This window comes from Lipophrys pholis, assembly GCF_963383615.2.
Source record: "Lipophrys pholis genome assembly, chromosome: 3".
In the NCBI taxonomy this organism is placed as follows: domain Eukaryota; kingdom Metazoa; phylum Chordata; class Actinopteri; order Blenniiformes; family Blenniidae; genus Lipophrys; species Lipophrys pholis.
This window is the reverse complement of record NC_137627.1, coordinates 17856199-17876057: the sequence shown is the minus strand read 5'-3', so window position 1 is coordinate 17876057 and position 19859 is coordinate 17856199. Positions and strand designations below refer to the sequence as shown.

The following is a 19859-nucleotide window of genomic DNA, read 5'->3' as shown; positions in this document are numbered from 1 at the left end:
GAAAAAAAAAATTCGGAGGCTAAAAAAAAAAAAAAAAACCTTCGTGGCCCCAGAAAAAGTCGAAAATCAAAGTCGAGATTTTTTTTTTCACGGTGTAAAAAAAAGTCCGTCCATCGACATGCCAGCGGTGTGACTGCTTCCTCAAAATGCACATCAGGCGGTTTAATGAAGTGATGAAAAGATGCTTCAGGACAGAGTCTAGCTCATAAACACGGTGCAGTTATCATCAGTATCAGGACCAGAAGAGACAGAGCAGCCTGCTGCCTTGTTCCGTCGCGGAAGTTCGTCGAGTACGAAGGACAAAGGCACGGATCCCGGGCTGCTTATTTAAATGTGTTCTTATTAATCAAGAAAATCCTGTGTAAAATCACATGTCCATAAGCAGTAAGCAACCCGATATAGTCAGAATTAAATGATTTAATGTGAATTCACATCTACAGGCAAATGATGAGGGATGGATAGACGTTTCTCCGTGAAAAAAATAAATCTCGACTTTGATTTTTGACTTTTTCTGAGGCCACGAAGGTTTTTTTTTTTTTTTTTTTTAGCCTCCTAATTTATTTTTTTTCTTCAGTGGCCCTAAAACTCTTCCGTACTGTAACTACGGAAGAGTAGATAAGGAAAAAAAATCAGAGGTGTGAAAAAAAAAAAAATCAGAAAAAAGTCGAGGACCAAGGTCGATATATTTTTTTCGGGGGTGAAAAAAAACCCCTCATGCACTTCAGAAGTTCCGTGCTGTAACAAAATAAAGAGGTCTAAAAAAAGTTTGAAAAAACTTAAACCAGGAACAAGACAGAATTAATGAGAATTTCTGATAAACATTGTGAACCAATGTGATGTGATAAATTAGTGGAATCCATTGAGATTATGTCTTATAGATAGTGTATTAATTAATGTCCAATAATGTGTCAATTGAAGAGTGATAATTCTAAGTCTGAACGTAAATTAGAGACAGTAAAGCGTTGTTGACTAGCCTCGGTGGGTTGTCGCGAGAGTTGGAGCGCGTGAGCTCTGCGCCATGAGAACTGCAGGTGGTCCGCCATCGCTGTATGAGCAACTATCGGGCTCGGCGTTTGGCTGTCAACAATAAACTTGTGGAGCCGGGACGCGGGGCGACGAGGTCCAGTGAAATCTCGTCGGCTGCGCCATATACCAGTAGTCCCTCCCCGGAGGACACTTTCATGTGAATACAGAGCCCACGGAAGAGGCAACCATGTCCAATCTCAGCAAAGGCGGCACCAAGAAGGACACCAAAATGAGGATACGGGCCTTTCCTGTAAGTCACACCCTATTCGGGTCCATGCCTGGCGGACCGCCGCTCACGCGATCACCGTGGTCTGGGCCTCTGGCTAAATGCTAACAGGCTAATCAGCTGAGCCTTTACGACTTTTCTGTCCGTAAACAAAGTACAGTGGTGTGACGTCTACATGTCTCACACTCTTAATGTCCAGTCTGGTACGATTCACCCTGACGTATAAACCACTTTAGTTGCTTCTAACGGGAAACTGTCCAACATTGGATATGTCGACATTAGCCGCCGCTAACGTTTGCTATCGCTCTTGACACTTGTTGTTTTACTGCTTTTGTATGTGTTTAATTATTGTGTGACACCTCTGTACGTTTAAAAACAGTTTCGACTGTCGTTCAGTGAACTAACATCTACGCGTTTCAGTTGCTCGTAAAGACAACTGGGAGTATTGCTGGAGCTGTAAATGAGTGCTAACAAAAACCAGACTAGCTAGACTTGGATTTGCATCAGTGGCTGAGAGTATGGTGGCTCTCTATCTGGTGTTATTACTCTGTTGAAACTGACTGGATTCCTGTCATCGGCCACTTCATACTCCCTTTGTATGCAAAATCAGTAAAACCTCCTTTTCAAAAATGTACTGTATTCTGTAGAAAACATCACCCTGTCAGTCACTGACTGGGTGAGTGTTGCTACGTAAGACAGTTGCTTGATCATCTCAGTGGTTAGGTAATTTTAGGTTTTTTCAGACAGTGACCATATATCTGTTTTGTGTGGATACATTCAGGGCCTTCATGCATGTGAGCTATTGGATGTTGCCCGGTCCTGGTGGATTTTCAGACCAGCATCTTGACATGCATGTGTTTGGGCTTGTCTACTGAGTAGGAGCACACACTGTTCCCCTTCCCGAGGGGTGGCACGTATTGGGTTTTCAGTTTTCAGTTTTAGGGAACATGTATCTGGCTATTGGAAATGTCAGAACCATGTTGAAGAGAACGGTTTGAGTTTGGAAGAAGCGTCAGGTTATAGATTTCTACTTGTAATGATGCATCACAGCCTCGACTTGCAGCAGGACTGGTGCTAAACTAGGACTACAACTTTCTCACTCTGTATACTTTGTCTTCCTGCATGCTGTACTCGCAAGAACAATTGAGGAACATTTTAAATTTATACACGCAGAAAAAGACACTATTACTTAAAGGGTACCACTGTATTTTATTACCTAAAAGGAGCCTGTCTGGATTAGTCAACAGCCCATGCAAATATAAACCATGATGACATATGTTTGGAATTATTACTGATTAATTGCATTTCATATTATATTGGCATAAAAGCTTCCCCTTATATTTTGCACTTTCCTCCTATGAGAGCCACGATGAAGGGATATTCTAAAGATGCTTCTTCATACCAATTTTAGCGAGACATGACATAACTTGGAAAAAAAAAATCAATGTCTTCGCTTTAACCACTTTATCATTTTGTCAGTCACATGGAACTGTTTCCCAGGCAAGACCACCAAGCTGAAAACAAATAGGTCACAGGTTCAAAACTTGTTGTGGTAATAACAATCTTTGGATTGTTTCTTTGACCAAGAGGTTTGTGTGTTTCTCAAAAAAAAAAGTATTAAAACTGTGCACTTTGCACCTTTTGCTCATCCGTATTTGTCCTGACAGACAGACAGGCTGGCATCAATTCACATTTTCACCCTATTTTGAAAAGACTGACAGGTCGTGATGTACACTCAAACAAGCTGAAGCAGATCATTAAGACTCCACAGAAAAAGACAGTAGCTGTCGGACCAGCGGGCTCTGGTCCCTGATTTCTTGTTTTTAGTTGACAATATAATTTACCAATGTACTTTGCCCTCACAGCAAATAGGTTAACAGTATTTTATTCAGTCAGTTGCATTTTAAGTGAGAAGTGATAAGACGATTCCTGGGTAATCTCACAGCCACTGTTGACATGCCAGAAATGTCAGCTCAGGGACCTTAAAAAGGCTGAAAGGTGTGTCGTTACCTTGCTGGAAAGAGACTGACCCTTTCAATGCTCTGTATCGTGTTTCAGCTTACCATTTAGCTTTAATATTATTATAGAAGTATGTCGATTCAGCAGAGTATAGCGAATATGTTGCAACGGCTGTGAGTTTGTGTTAAACACTGCTCTGGTGTCTGGACTCGGATTGAGCAGAAATGTTTACAGTGCTTTTCTGAGCTCATTGTGACTGTTGTGAATGATACATTTTTGACATTTTCTTGTGTACAGATGTATTATTCCTGGTAAAACCGTCTCTTTCATCATTTGGTTTAATTAACATGTTCGAGCAGCTATTTATAAGCAACTAAACATTAAAATACGTGGTTCAAAAGTAGTATGTTCAGCCACAAAATATTTCACATTCATCTTTATTTATTGATGGAGGACTCTGCAAGAATGACTGAAAATATTTAACAAAACTGCACAGCAGCAAGATTCTGTCTGTGTTTGGAGACTTTTTAGGATCGGCATCATTTGTTCCTGAAGTTTTCTCATGCAATAATCTGTGAAGGTCATGTTATTGAACTTATCATCTCGCCTACATTCACAGATGACAATGGATGAAAAGTATGTCAACAACATCTGGGACCTGCTAAAGAATGCCATCCAGGAGATTCAAAGAAAAAATAACAGCGGCCTGAGTTTCGAGGAACTTTACAGGAATGCCTACACGATGGTGCTCCACAAACATGGAGAGAAGCTGTACACAGGCCTGCGGGAGGTCGTCACTGAACACCTCATCAACAAAGTAAGACCAACAGAGATCCCACACAGCTGCAGAGCTGGAGAAAGTCCAGTGATTACAGATTTAATATAGAAAATTGTCATTTATTTGTACAGAAGGAAAACTCTTTAAATTACCATGATGATGAACGATCAGAATAATTCTAATTTTCTGTCAGTTGTCAATAATATAGGCTTCCCAATAGATACATTTTGTTTTGATTTGCTTGTATTTTATCATCTCAAAACAAATGCAACTCCAGAAAGTGTAATCCGATTCCATTCCTGAACAGCTTTACTGGGGCGAGTGATAATTCAGTCAACTATGAGACAAGTTTCACAAGCTGTTACTCGTGCCTTGTGCATTTGTTGTCTTTTGCTCATATTCACGCATAACTTTTGTCGGATCCTCTATTCTAGTGGCAGGCTAGGAAGTGCCCAGGCTTGTGTTAAAGAGGTCATGGGTTAATAGTTTTGCTCTGGGGTTTGAGCTGTGCCCGAGAGTTCCGACCTGTCTGCAGGCCTTTCTGAAATCTGCGATTGTATCATCTGTTGAAATAGACCATCAGTAGATATTTGACAGCACATTTCTTTCTACATTATACTTCCATTTGATTTACTTTTCTGTAGGGATTTGAAAAGAAAATATGAGTGAGTGGTATTCTATTCAGAGCAGACTTTGTTTGCAGAAAACAAAAATCCACCGAAGAGTTCAGGCCAAGGTGCATCTTGTGTGAGTCCGAAATTAATTTGTTTTCTGATGCTTCTTAATAAGCTGGAGAAGCCATCACTGAGAGTGTTGTTTTCAAAGCTGTTGCTTGTTTTATTTTTGTAGCATCTAATTAGAACCAAATTAAATCTGCCCATGATATCTGTTGTGAATGCATCTGTGCTGCTTACAGCGAGCAGATAACCAATGAGCAACATTTCAGCAGGATGCTGTTGAATAGCAGCCAGATGGTTTTACAGCTTAATTAAATGCACTTTCTCAGTTTGGCAGGGCCAGGAAATTAGCGGTCGAGGGATGTCAATAAGCAATACATTAATGAAGAGAGCTCTGACACCTGAGTGTGTTTTAATTATCTGATAATCATCCAGATATCACTTTGAAGAAAGACAATAGCTGATATTTACAATCTGACCTTTACTGACACCAGAGTTAGGTTTTCATCTTTACTGATGGAGGTTAAATACAAGCTGTGAAGTAAATTCTATGGTGTCATGTAGAAGAATGTGTCACAATTGCTTTGGACAAACACAGGTGTTATTTAACTGAGGGTTGAAGTTGGACTTGAAACCGTCTTTGCATCTGTGAATGTCAGCTAAATCACAACCAAAAGATTTGCTCTGGCTTTAGTTGGGGCTGTGGAATATGACTTGTACAAACATTTCAGTCTTCATTAACCCTTTATTGATGTCTTACATAGCAGTCCCACTACTTGTAGTTAACTGTAGATTTTTCCAGTGATCGGTCTGTGGCTTCCACAAGCATGGCAGTAAGTCTCCTGGCTCTGTAACGTGTTTGTCAGAAACCAGTAGATGAAATCCGGAATGAATTATTGACCATGTCAGACGGCTGCAGAGCTGCTGTGTTTCTCTCTGACTATTAGTTAGCATTAGTGGAAGCTGTTGTCTCTCCTAAAGAGTGTCTGGTTCACTGAACTTGTGTTTAATGGAAGTGCAGCGCTGCCATTACATCTGAAACTCGCTCAGTCTTTCAGAGAGTAACACCAATAATGTCAGACTGTAAAATGAACACCAGCCCACAGCAACAGCACCTGCAAAAAAATAAAAGCTTGTTTTTATTACACTCGTTTGCTTTCATCTCTGTTTGTAGTTTATGTCGACTGTATTAAGTATTTTTTCAAAAGGTGATAACGTACAGATATTACTGCATCTTTCTCCAAGTAATTGATGGTACTTTGGTTGACTTCAATGGCTAAGTTAGACTTGTGAGTCTCATACACCTATGACGATGAATTGAAGCAACACTGAAATGATGCAGCTATGTGCACAGTAAGAGCCTGTTTACATGAAAACAGTTGACTGAAAACGGCTTCGTTTCTACCTTCTTGCTTTGGGAAAGTTTTGCTGTTGGATGACAATGTTTTGAAAATGATCCCGTTACAAATGGACACATCAGAAATGATGAGAACAATGTTATTTGCATGTTGTGCCGCTGCTGCTCTGTTTTTTCACATGTTCCACATGTGATCCAGATGCTGGCGTAGTAATTGTACACTTTATTGGAGAAACGCTGTTAACTTCTAAAGAGTGAGCAGCACATACACAAACTGCACCTTCATTGTTATTGTCGATCTACTCGTGCATGTGCAGAACTATTTACTACGGCCATAGAGGACATGTGCAATACCAGCTTTTCAGGAAAGTTGTATCCTGTACCGCGGTAATCTAGTAAAATGATTCCAGCATTGAATCTGGTTCAATGTTAATATGATGGAGCAGCCACAATAAAAAGTGTGAAAATCTGAGCATAATAGCAGCTTTGTCTTATTAGCGCCAGGCAATAATATCAGCCTCATCACTTTCACACTTGTACGTAATGAATGTGCACAATGGAAGTTTGATTTAATGGCCCAGTTAGATTTATGGTTTTGCTCCTAACATTAGATCCTGATGTGTACAAAAAAAGAAGTTTATGCATCTGTGAAGGCTGATCCGGTGTAACATCAGGAGCAGAGAGGATAATTCATCATTGCTGCCCAGAAGAACAAAGGAGAGGTCGTGGTGCCCTTAAGATTCTCACTCTACAGAAACGTTTGCTCCACGATGCTGAGTCACACTGCAGTGCCACTATTGCCAAGCTTTGTAAGCCTGAGTAGTTGAGAAAGTGCTTTATAGAAGGTTGTGTGATCCAGAAATGGCAAGTTTGAATTTTTATGACACATACTTCCATAAATCTGAGCAATGTTTGGATTCAAAGGTAGTTCTGCAGTTACTTTTGTGATGTTTTAACCAGAAAGAGTATTCACAAATACTCATAAAATGCACAAACATGTCAAAACAACAGGAATTTCTCAATTCTACATCCTGTCAAACACGACGTAAGGAGTCGGCATTTTACAAGCCTGACGCATCCTGTGTTTGGATGTCATTTGTTTGTTTCATCGTTCAAGAGGATGGCATTCACACTTTGAAGTTAAATGACTTACTGTCAACTGAATTAAATCAATGGCATTGCTGCTTTCCTCTTTATGTCCATAAACTCTGCAGCTCCGACGACCCCGAGTTTCATTTTCAAGATGGCTGCTCACAGTGTGACATGTTGTTAGCGTAAACTGTTTTCTAGTGTTTACAGCACAATTGTTTTTACATTTCAGTGACTGACACACAGCTCTGCCACAGTGCTACAGTTGTCTGGTCTGTGCTTTTAAAGTTAAGCTGTTGCTTTTTAATAATAATTGTATCTATGCTAAGAAAGTGCATGCGTCCATACAGTTTTTTTGTCTTCCAATGTTGTGATTTACAAATGCTAGGAAGTGACATTGCTTTATGTCCAAACATGGAAAGTACAATGGAATACATGGAAAGCATTGTACTTCCAATGAAGTACAATGAAAAGCAGCATGAGCACAAGGAAAAACCAAGGACATTTCTTTAATTTCTAATGCACATGTTTTATTCTTCCCCCAAAAGGTACGAGAAGATGTTCTAAACTCCCTAAACAACAATTTCCTACAAACCCTAAATCAGGCCTGGAACGACCACCAGACAGCGATGGTGATGATCCGAGACATTCTAATGTACATGGTGAGTAATTGAGATTGGTCAAGAAGTATTCCTCAAACTAAAAAATATACTTCATAGTCATCAAAGAAATGAAGGAGAGAGAAAACACTTTGAAAACTGTTCTTGTTTTTACGTCTTAATGTGAAATGGAATTGCAATCTTACTCTTGTCACATATACACAGAAATGGTCGACCTGTTAAGCTTTCCAAGTGAACACTGCAAAAACAATGCTTAAAGCAGAAATAGCTCAATATGGGGTGACTCCCCCGCTCTCTGGAAGTAGATCTGGAAAAAAGTGGAGACACCTTCTTTTGTGGTCTATAATTCAGAAACAAGGCGAGCATGCTCGCTGTTGTTAACAAGCTGTTTAAAGGCTTAAGAATGCTGCATCTCGAATGCTTTGAATTGCAGTGAGGATGTTTTGTTTTGTGAGGAGCAGGCGGAACCGGAGTGTTAGAGCAGCAATAGCTGGAGCAAAATCAGCATTGAGGACAAATTTGGCAAAGTTCCACTGTTGAGCGCATGTGCTAACGTCTGCCTTCTTTCTTTTAAAATATCAACATTAGCCATATAATTACATGTGTCCTGATGTCTTTATTTTCGAATTTTTTAAATAACTGTGTGTATCATCAATTAAAGAAAATTATTTTGTCTGTGAATCCGTTTCCCAAACGTGAGCTGCGTAAAAGTTATATTTTTGTGATACGCTTATGACTTAATTTGTGATTTGAGCACAAATTGAGCTGGAAAATAAGGTTAATTGTCTGCATCAAATAAATATGCTCTGTCACACACACACACACACAAATTGTAAATACACTAAGATAATTCAATTTGAAACGGTTAATGACACAAAGGAAACTAATAATAATAACTGAATTCTGTTTTTGGAAGAATGTTTTATCGGCCACTTTTTGATGGTGAAACATGCATCCAGTCAGTTTCACCCTGGGACATATTTATTGCTCTTCAAAGATGAACGGAATAATGGAAGAAGAAAAAACACACACTCATGAAAAACTCCAGCAACAATGTAAAAACTGCATATATGTAATATTGCCTCACACTGTATATACATTTTTGTGTGCGCTTGTTGCAGGACCGCGTGTATGTGCAGCAGAATAATGTAGAGAACGTCTACAACTTGGGGCTCATCATCTTTCGGGACCAGGTGGTTCGCTACGGCTGCATAAGAGACCACCTCCGACAGACTCTGCTGGACATGATTGCACGAGAAAGGAAAGGGGAGGTGGTGGACAGGTAAACAGAATTCACACATACTAAGTTCCAGCCACACATAGATTAGTCACAAAAAAATGAAATTCACCTCTGTATTCTTTAACATCGGGAAAATGTGTTAAATCGTCAGCTGACACTAGGCAGACAGGAAACATGCTTTTGGTGTCAGGAATGAAGGAGCTTTCAATCGATTCTGCCACATTTACACCCACTGGGAAAAGCTTCAAAGATGCTGACATTTTAAAACATTAGTTTTTCTGCTCCTCTTACTCTGTGGAGTGTGACTCTTCATATATTCAATGAATGAATAACAAGAAGTTATTTGGCAGCCTTTAGTGAGTGTGAAATGAACACAAATGTTGTGTTTATTTATTTTATTTCCGAGCCTTTTTCTGTGTTTTGGGATTTGCTGTTGCGTGACTGACTGTGACTTCTCCTTTCCTCCAGGGGCGCCATTAGAAATGCCTGCCAAATGTTAATGATCCTCGGCCTCGAAGGGAGATCTGTTTATGAAGAAGACTTTGAAGCACCATTCTTAGAAATGTCTGCAGAATTTTTCCAGGTCAGTGAGCGATCATTCCCCTGACTGTTCCCATTGCTTGTCCATATTAGGTTTAGCCTTCGATACCACCTGCTTCCGTGTGGGGCAACCAGCCAAACAAAAATAGGACAATAAATAAAACATTGCAAATAGGGATGATTCTTGAAATGGCTCACATGTACTGTATTTGTGTTTTTTTTTTTTTTTTTTTTTTTCTTCTTCCATTCTCTCAGATGGAGAGCCAGAAGTTCCTTGCAGAAAACAGTGCCAGTGTATACATAAAGAAAGTAGAAGCAAGGATTAATGAGGAGATTGAGCGGGTAATGCACTGCTTGGATAAATCCACAGAAGAGCCTATTGTCAAGGTGGTGGAGCGAGAGCTCATCTCCAAACACATGAAAACCATTGTAGAGATGGAGAACTCAGGCCTGGTCCACATGCTCAAGAATGGAAAAACAGACGGTAAGCGCTCAGATTGGTTCGACTCAAGCTTGATGTGCCTGTTGTTCTATTAAATAATCTAAGAATGAAAAGTAAATTCATTCAGGGGACCATGAAAGCACCGACACTTCTATACACAATGGTGAAATAGTAAAAAGATGTTGCTGTCACTTCATGGAGATGTATTTTACTTTATCTGCTGTAGAGTTGAACTATTGCACGAGTTCATGTCACAAACGGCAGTATCTGAGGAGTTTAGGGATGATTTGATTTCACGGCGGATGGGACTGTGATTCCTTCATGAAATATTTCACGCGAGTGTAGCTTCAGTTTGGAGATATACACTTCGTTTCCAGTAGATCTCAGGTGCTCAGCCCTTTCCAGCTTGTAAAAGTGCCTTTCTCATATGCGTGTTCATGCATATCCTTCCACAGATTTGGCGTGCATGTACAAGCTGTTCAGTCGGGTTCCCAATGGACTGAAGACCATGTGCGAATGTATGAGCTCATACCTGCGCGAGCAAGGCAAGGCTCTCGTGTCAGAGGAGGGAGAAGGGAAGAACCCTGTCGACTACATTCAGGTATTACGACGAGTTGACAGGAAATGCCATAAATCTGGATGATCAATGTATCCAATGAGGTTATTTAATTAAGCAGGCTTGTCATGATGGGAAGCTCTTCCCATGACGAACAAAAGGGAGAGACTGGTAGCAATATCTGACCTTGTGAGGGATCAGGCGTCAGTGTCCACAGGCTAACAGCATTGCGTGATGAGCTTTGACCGTAATGCACATTAATAACCTCCCAGGAGAGGAAAACTGTTCTGACTCCTAAGTTTGATGGCGAGGGCAATGGTGGTTTGAGGCGTCAGAAACACTGTGCTGTTGCACTTCACTTGTCAAAGTCTTTCCTTTTCAGTTTAGTCCTTTCGGCGACTACTGCAGAGAAAGCACTAGTTTCAACAGGCTTTTCACTTTTCAGTGCTCTTGATACTCTGCTGGTTCGTTTTCATATGTTGAACTTTGATCTTCGCCTTCGTCGATACTGCTGTATTGTCCATGCTGATTGCCGTTTGTCTCTCCCTTCTTGCAGGGTTTGTTGGACCTGAAGTCCCGTTTTGACCGATTCCTCCAGGAATCCTTCAACAATGACCGGCTTTTCAAGCAAACTATTGCAGGCGACTTTGAATACTTCCTAAACCTCAACTCTCGCTCGCCTGAGTACCTCTCGCTGTTCATTGATGACAAACTGAAGAAGGGAGTAAAAGGGGTAAGCGCACTTAATGGATCTGAAAAACAGATATTATTGGGATTGGAAATGTGCAACCACACTGCTGTGTAAAGCCCTTTTCATTTATGCTGGAGAGATTCTGTTCTGGTATTGTGTAACTATAAGTCTCTGTTTAATTCTGTACTTATTAGATTTTGTGTAGTACTTTTTTTTTAATGTGAAATGACTATTGATGACTGAGTGTTGTGTTTGATATTTTCCTCAGCTCACAGAGCAGGAGGTAGAGTCCATACTGGACAAAGCCATGGTGCTCTTCCGCTTCATGCAGGAGAAGGACGTGTTTGAGAGATATTACAAGCAGCATCTGGCTCGCAGGCTGCTCACCAACAAGAGCGTCTCCGATGACTCTGAAAAGAATATGATCTCAAAGCTCAAGGTGAGCACGAGTTCAGTATGACTCAGTATTCAATGCAAATTGAATATTGAAATGATTTGAAGTGTCTGAAAAACCTTCAGCCTGTTGTAGGGATGAGCAGCACAATATTTTTTTTCGAATATTTTTTTTTCACAGTTACAGAGATAGCAGTACAAACATTACACCCACATAAATAATGAAGCAGAACTTCTTGAAAAATATCCATCCTTCCATTGGATAGATATTTCTCCATCATATATAGATAATATGGAGATGGATATTCCATTCTTTGCTTCTTTATTCTTTGCAAGGTTGCAGAACGCTGGAGTCAATCCCAACTGACAACAGGTGAAAGTCGGGTTCGCCTCGATAGGTAGCAAGACGACCAAGGTGCAAACAGAGAGAGAGACAACCAGTCACATTCACACCGAGGAGGAATTTAGAGTCCACAAGTTAACCTCAAATGCATGTCCTCGAACGAGGACAACCCGTTCACTAGAGAAACACACAGGGAGAACATGCAAAATTGTTTTAAAATGTTCTGCCCTTTTGTTCTTGTGGCACATCGTGTGATCACAGTAATGGTGAATAATTGTTTGTTTTCTGCATTACAATGGAAGTTGAAACTCAGGAAGTCCTGGGAGCCTCTCGTCACTGTTTGTGTGGATTTACAATTAAACAGCTCTTAGTTAATGAACGCCATCCTCCTGCTCCTCTCTGCCCAGACTGAATGCGGCTGCCAGTTCACCTCCAAACTGGAAGGCATGTTCCGGGATATGAGCATCTCCAACACCACCATGGACGAGTTCAGACAACATCTACAGACAACCGGGGTGAGGAGACGTCACATGCCACAGCTCATCCTGTCACAGTAACCAGCCTGATTGCCACCTGCCGTCAGTACACCGCTCGTTGATTAATTGAACGCGGCTGTGCTCCTCAGCGACATAGGAAACAATTAAGCAGCTAACTAGCCATATCTTGAAAGTACATGCAGCTAGTTTCATGCGTGTGTTGTGCTTTCACATTGGTTTTTACCTCAATACTGTCTGTGGTTGCCATGGTAGCAAGCTGATACTTAAAAAAAACATCAGTATTTTTTTCAGCTCACACAACAATCTTGTGCTAGTGATGTGTGTTTATGTCCCATCTTTTTTGTACGTATTCTACCTTCTTGTGCACTTACAGTAATGTACCACATGATGTAAGAACATCAACATAGACTAAAAAAGGCTTGTGTTTCTCCTGGTTCTCTTCAGGTGTCACTTGGAGGAGTTGATCTCACTGTGAGAGTCCTGACCACAGGATACTGGCCAACGCAATCAGCAACACCCAAGTGCAATATCCCTCCATCACCACGTCATGCATTTGAAGTCTTTAGGAGGTTTGTCATCCCGTTGCTTGTATAAACTTTGGTATTTAATATTGAACACGTCTGTAGTTTTAGTCTGGCTTGCATAGTAAAGATATCTTTGTGTCATTTAAAAGAATCTGTGTTTTTTTTTTTTGTCACCGATTCATTTTGGAATGTGTAACTAAGCATGTGTATGCTTACGAATTAAAGCTTCTGCCGATGGTCACAGAATTTTCCAATGGTCTCTGTTAGAAAGTACTTAACCTTAAGCTGGGGTGACTGTAGTACATTGAGTCTCTTCAGAGGTTAACCTCCTGTGTCCTTTCTGCTCACAGGTTTTATCTTGGAAAGCACAGCGGGAGACAACTCACCCTGCAGCACCATATGGGGTCTGCAGATCTAAATGCCACCTTCTACGGGCCAATCAAAAAGGTGTGTGCCACCTGTTGAGGATGTTCTGCACATTTCAACACACCGAACACTGCCCTCATGCCATTAAATGAATACGTTTAAAATGTTTTTCCAACAGAAAAATCTGATTCAGAGTACCACATGCATGTTCTGTGTAAATTTGTTGGTTTGACCTCTAAGTATGAGTAAATCAGTGTCAAATATCAGAGGAGTTGTATGCAATATCTACTTCAGTCTAGTGTCATTATTCAGTCATTATTACATGCTGCCATTTCCACCAAATACTCTTGGATACTGCGTTATTTGTGAGGCCAGCTAATTAACAGGATGTGTCCCCTTACCTTAATTAGTCTGCAACTTGAATTGCAGGTCATATTTGGTGACATCCTCACTTTGTTCTCCTTTTTCCAAACTAACAATGAGTGAAAGACAATCGGAGAAATAGGTGCCACTTGTGTAGATTTTTACAGTTTTTTTAATCGAAAGCAGTACATTTCTGCTTTAAAGTTTTTCTTGTATGTTATAAACACTGGTGTGTTTTGCCGTTTTGTCCTGGAAAACACCCTTCACTTCCAGCCCAAGGTCACGGATATATGCAGTTATTGTGTAAGTCCAATAAAGTATGAACAATTGTGATGCCATAATAAACTACAGTATCCATGAAATAAATTACACATATCATTGTTGGACACTGAATATTTGAACTTTAACATTATAAATAAATGGAACATAGTGGTGTTCATATTTTTCAGCTTCAGGTACAATCAAGACTCTTGGGTTGAAATTTTTTTCCCTATCAAGGGTTCACTCAAACGCAGTGAGGTGAAGAAAACAAGTTCTCCCTGAAGTAACACTAGGTAGACAGTATACGTATGCACAGATCCTACATAAGCAAGCACAAGTTGAGTGCAATGGCAAGCTGCCACTCTAATATTAATTTTGTAACCTTTATCTGTAACATTTTGTAAATTACACGCTGCTGTTCCATGGTTGCCGCCTAGTGCAGAAACGGAAGGTTTTAAGAAGGCGGAGAGCAGCAACAGATGTATGAGTCGTCCAAGAGGAAGCTTGTTGTCAAGGTGATAAACCATGAACACTGCTTTGGTGTCTGTGAGCCGTTCACTCAGCTGATATTAGTGTGACAGCGTTAGCCAGCAGTAGTTAAGATGACTGAAGAAACCTTTGAAATGCTCTTTGTCTTCAGTATGAGCAAGTTTGAAGTCAACACCACTGAAATAAATGTCATTATCAATACATTATCTGTCAAAATGAGAAGTAATAACTCTGTTTTGTTTCAGAGCGATGGGTTTTTGTCTTCAAGATACCCAACTTAGCCTTGGCTGCCCTACACTGCCAGCTTTATATTGAGTTAATTGTGCTTCCTAAACATGTAATGAATACATAATGTGTTACAAACATAAGAAAGTTTGAACCTTAGCGGACTAAACTGCCCTTCAAATGTTACTGATTTCTGAAGAACAGTGCAGGAGGAAACTGTCCAACATTGGATTAGTTTTTAAATGAGTTCCTTTTAATCTTTCTTTTGTAGCTTTTTAAATGGATGTGGGGCTTTTTGTGTCTGGTAGAACCTGCTTATATTGATCCAGGTGGTTTTCTGACTTGTGTTGTACTATTGCAATGGAAGGATTTATACGGGCTAAAGCATGAAACGCAAAATATCCAGCAAAGTTCAAAACCACACATGGTTGCAGCCTGAGTGCTGTTACTGAAGGCAGCATTGAACGTTGTAGGTTTCCACTGAATGAAGCCTGAGCTTGACGCTCTATCGATTCCCCTCGTCTTAAACTTTACAGAGTGGTCCTGTGGATTTTCTTCGATGTGGATTACCAGTTTACTTGGGCTCACGCACACAAAAACGGGTGGTACAGAAAAGGTGTCCAAAGCTGTTCAAAGTTATAAAATTAGTCCGATAAATTCAGGTACGAATCATTAATGAGAAGAAAGAGGGAGAGGTCAAAAACCGTGTGGCTCCACTCTCCACCTGCCTGACTGACTGTCAAAACTCCTTCCTCATGGAAGCAGCAATTAAGCAATTAAAGGTACACAGCTACTTGAAAACACCAAAGTTCCCTATTTCCAAACAGTACAAATATCACATAATTTACATTTTTATCCACTTAACTTAACCACAAGTATTTTAAATGATTAACTTATTACATTATTGCACATATGAACTGGAAATACCTGTAAATAATCCTCCTAATTCCTTCTAAATCAATTAACTTAAATTACGGCTGTTTTAGATGAACTTAGATTGTTACTTACCTTTTTAACCAATATCAATGAAATGCATTTAGGCTTCTACAAACGTTCTGAACGTATACTGGTTTGAGCCTTTTAATGGCCGTCGTGTATGAATTCAAAGATAATCCAGCTGAGTGAGGCCGGTGTTTTTCTGGGTTTGCTTTCTGAACAGTGTGTTTAGGTTTCTGGTCTTTTCATCCCAACATGTCAACAGGAGGACGGGTCAGAGGTTGTAGTGGGAGGAGCCCAAGTGACAGGCTCCAACACCAGAAAGCACATCCTGCAGGTCTCCACCTTCCAGATGACCATCCTCATGCTTTTCAACAGCAGAGAGAAGTCCACCTTTGAGGTACACGACGCCCATTCTCTCCTGTCCAGTGGAATCAGTCTGTTTGTAGTGGACAAGATGGGTGGAAAATTTAGTTCTTGGTCCTTTTTATTTTTTGATAACCTCCATATTTGCATTTGGCAGGAGATCCAGCAGGAGACAGACATCCCGGAGAGGGAGCTGGTGCGAGCGCTGCAGTCTCTGGCTTGTGGGAAGCCCACGCAAAGAGTCCTCACCAAGGAGCCCAAGTCTAAGGAGATTGAAAACGGGCACGTGTTTACAGTCAATGACCAGTTTACCTCCAAGCTGCATCGTGTCAAAATCCAGACAGGTACACGAAAAATGATACGTCTCATTCTCATCGTTATCTTTTGTGTTACTGCCAACATGGCCGTGATCGGCTGCTTTGTTATATCTGACTCCAAAGTAGCTCAGACCTGATAAGTTTCATGGTTTATAAAAATTTTTGTTACAATGTTTGATTTAAAAAATTTTTTTCAAATCTCCTAGTGGCTGCCAAACAAGGAGAGTCGGATCCAGAGAGGAAGGAAACGCGGCAGAAAGTAGACGACGACCGAAAGCATGAGATCGAAGCTGCTATCGTTCGCATCATGAAATCTAGAAAGAGGATGCAGCACAATGTTCTCGTGGCAGAGGTCAGTCAGATCAAATGTTTGCTTTAATTCTAAAAAGGTAGCCAAGATCTTTGTGTGTAATCTTAGAGAATGTTGGAGTATTCTGTTCAACCGGGTTGAAACTAAGAGCTACTTAAAGGTTAAGAGTTGCAGGGTTAACTCCCAATGACATGCGACATTAATTCTTTCTGTTCATCTCAATTAGTTTCAGCATTTCAAATTCCCTCAACACATTTCTCATAACTTCCTTGACGTTTTAAATGAATGGGCGGAATCAAATATCATTTTACTGACTACAATTTCTTGTAATATACTTATTGGTTCCACCTGCCATCATATACTGTATGTTCAGTTTCGTTTCTCCTGCTTGCCACCTAGTGGCTAATCATGTACAAGACATGAGGCAAATTATTTTTTTTTTTTGTACTTCAAGGATTTATATCCCAAATCAACTTGCTTGAATTAAGCCAGCAAAAGCCATAACCCACTATATTTTAACAGTCGAGCTGTGTTTTAAACCTTTCTTTTCTTGAAGCATCCTGCAGTGAATTACAGTGAAACACACACACTCAACAACACATCAACCAGCGGATTGATTTCCCTTGTCTGCTCTACAAACTCCAAAATGTTTAATTCAGCTAAGCCGGCGATGCTCAGACCCCCAGTGGTCTCTTGCACTCTTGGAGTCCAGGACCCCTCCGTGATGTGACAGCGATTAAATGAGTATTAATAATGGCAGGATAGAACTGGGGCACTGATTGCTGTGTTTTCTGTCTCCCCAGGTCACTCAGCAGTTACGAGCACGATTCCTTCCTAGTCCTGTTGTCATCAAGAAACGCATTGAAGGACTCATTGAGAGGGAATATTTGGCAAGAACACCAGAGGACCGCAAAATGTACACTTATGTAGCATAAAAGTGACTTCATTGAAAGTTAGCGTCAAGCTGAGAGAATCCCAGAGGGCCTTGGGTTGTTTTCTGTGTGGACTGCAATGTATTTGAATGAACTCGGAAGTGCTTTCGTCATTGATTCTGGGAAACACTGGGAAGCTTCACTTTTCTTCCATAACAATGTGTTATAAGAAAAAAAAAAAAACTAAAGGCAAAAGATGGCGGAGTTTTCTGGCATTATTAGATTTCTTCTGCTGGGAGGAGGGAGAGGAGGGTATCTAGTTTTGTATAAACATGTTTTTCGTGGCCTTCAGAGAAAACACGGCGAATCTGTTTGCCAGTAAACGACAAGCTATCAAGAGCGAACGTGAACGGGTCTCCAAGTGAACTCGGCTACATGGAGACCAAGAAAACCTTTGTGCTCACTCCATCACCCGCACCCCCTGGTTTAAATGTTGATGTCAATGTATTATGTTTGTATTTGTGGCACAATAATGGCTGTACAGGTTGACAGACAGTCTTGGCGTTTTTCTAACGGGGTGTTTAAATTAAAAGGAGTCCACCGGGACAGGGAGTGTGAGCTGGTACAGACCTGGTGAGCAGCGACGGTGAAAATCACTTTCGAGTACTTGAGAACACATGGCGAGCGCTTAGTTTATGTTGCAATTGTGTCCGTTTTCTCGGGTTGTTTTATATCTGATATAGAATAAGTGCTCCTCACACAGCTGAAATATTTAATGCCATTTCTTTCTCTCTTTATTTTTGTAATTTGGCCAGGTCTGTACTAGTGGTTGAAGAGTTTAAAGGGCTGTTGCTTCACAGCATGCTTTTATCTAATGGATCTATCTGGGGACTCGAGACACACGTGAAACTACATGAAGGCTGTTTGGTCTGTCACAACACTTTTTTTTTTTTTTTTTCACTTGGGGCCTGCTGTATGATTGGCCAAAAATTTGATCTCCTCTCTTTGAACAGAAGGATCCAAAGAGGATTTTTATTTTCTGTTCTTTCTTTATTTTTTCATCCTCAACTGCATTTTGAACAGGTGAAACCAGTTCGGCACCGTGTTCTAATGTGTACAAATTGTAAAATAATTATTGTACTCACTGCAAAGGTGGATTGTACAGGGCCTTGTTTTCATCATATTAAATGTAGAATTAAAAAAGGGATGCGTTTTTCTTTTTTTTCTTTTTTACATGGGACATTGGCAAACGTCAAAAGTACTTGCCTCTGACTATAATTAAAGCTGAATTTGTCTGACTGCACCAGTACAAAGTTTACCACATATTTTCAGATCCAAGTTTATTTTTCCTCCATCATAATCTTCTTAGGAAAGTATTGAATTGTGTACAGATGTTGTCTTAGAATTGAAGTGTATGAATATTTTTGTGTGTTTGTGTAAAGTACGGTATTCCCAGTACTTATCCTCAACCCTTCTAAACAGTCCCACTCATTCTTCTGTTGACCCACTACATTTGTTCCCCAGGTGTCCCATGTTGCCCCTAAAGGAAGGCTGTGGACTTTTTCACTTTTCTCAAGTCTGCTCCATGTTCTGCATTCTCCTCTTTGACCTGTGTTGATCTTATAACATTGTCACCTCACCCCTCCACGGGGCTCCAAACCCCAGGATCAAAACCACTGTCCTGAAATGTTCCAACATTAGCCACAGCAGGAAATTTGTAATTATGGTTTTATAATTTTTTTATATATATAATATTATCTAACTGCAAACTTTCCACAGGAAAATTGAATGTTTTTCTGCTCATAGTAGGTTGTTTTTTTTTACATTGGAAATACATTTCCAAATGATGTAATAAATGCTTTGTTTTTATGGCAGCTCCCTCCGTCAGGGAAGATCATCTGCCTCCATCTCTGCCTGTCCCCACCTCAAACATTCTTTGACCAATATACGCACATACTCTCTTCAGGACATGTCCCAAACATCTCAACATGGCCAGCAAAAAGTGAAGACAGCAAGACTTCTTTAGCCTCGGCTATGGAGGAAACGAGTTGCCCAAACAGTAGCATTATTTTGTGTAGCGGCAATAATGTTGGTTTTACAAGTATTATTCCATCAATGTCTTGGCCCATATCAATGATAATGTCATTTATCTGCAGATTTTCACAGAGTGAAATAATTGGCCATTTTTTGTTAAGGAATGCTCATATAGTAACTTTGTGATAATGAAGCTGGGGAATAGTAACTTTACTAGTTCCCTGCTGGGAAAAGTGACATTCCCAACTAGTAACTAGAACAGGGGTGCCCAAACTTGGTCCTGGAGGGCCGGAGTCCTGCGTGTTTTAGCTCTCTCCCAGTTGCAACACACCTGATTGCAATGAGGGGCTCTTTATTGAGCT

General features: G+C 40.4%; 1 protein-coding gene across 1 annotated transcript; it reads left to right on the top strand.

The window, feature by feature from the left end:
- The first annotated feature begins 1020 nt into the window (after window positions 1–1020).
- Window positions 1021–18783, top strand: cul3b (cullin 3b). The gene is made up of 16 exons (XM_080459267.1): window positions 1021–1276; window positions 3831–4028; window positions 7661–7774; window positions 8854–9014; window positions 9441–9555; window positions 9768–9996; window positions 10410–10555; window positions 11067–11243; window positions 11470–11640; window positions 12345–12452; window positions 12879–13003; window positions 13309–13405; window positions 15864–15998; window positions 16122–16308; window positions 16488–16633; window positions 17395–18783. Exons 1-16 carry the CDS (start codon window positions 1214–1216, stop codon window positions 17524–17526), a joined length of 2304 nt encoding a protein of 767 aa, XP_080315393.1. The 5' UTR covers window positions 1021–1213; the 3' UTR covers window positions 17527–18783.
- Window positions 18784–19859: the final 1076 nt, after the last annotated feature.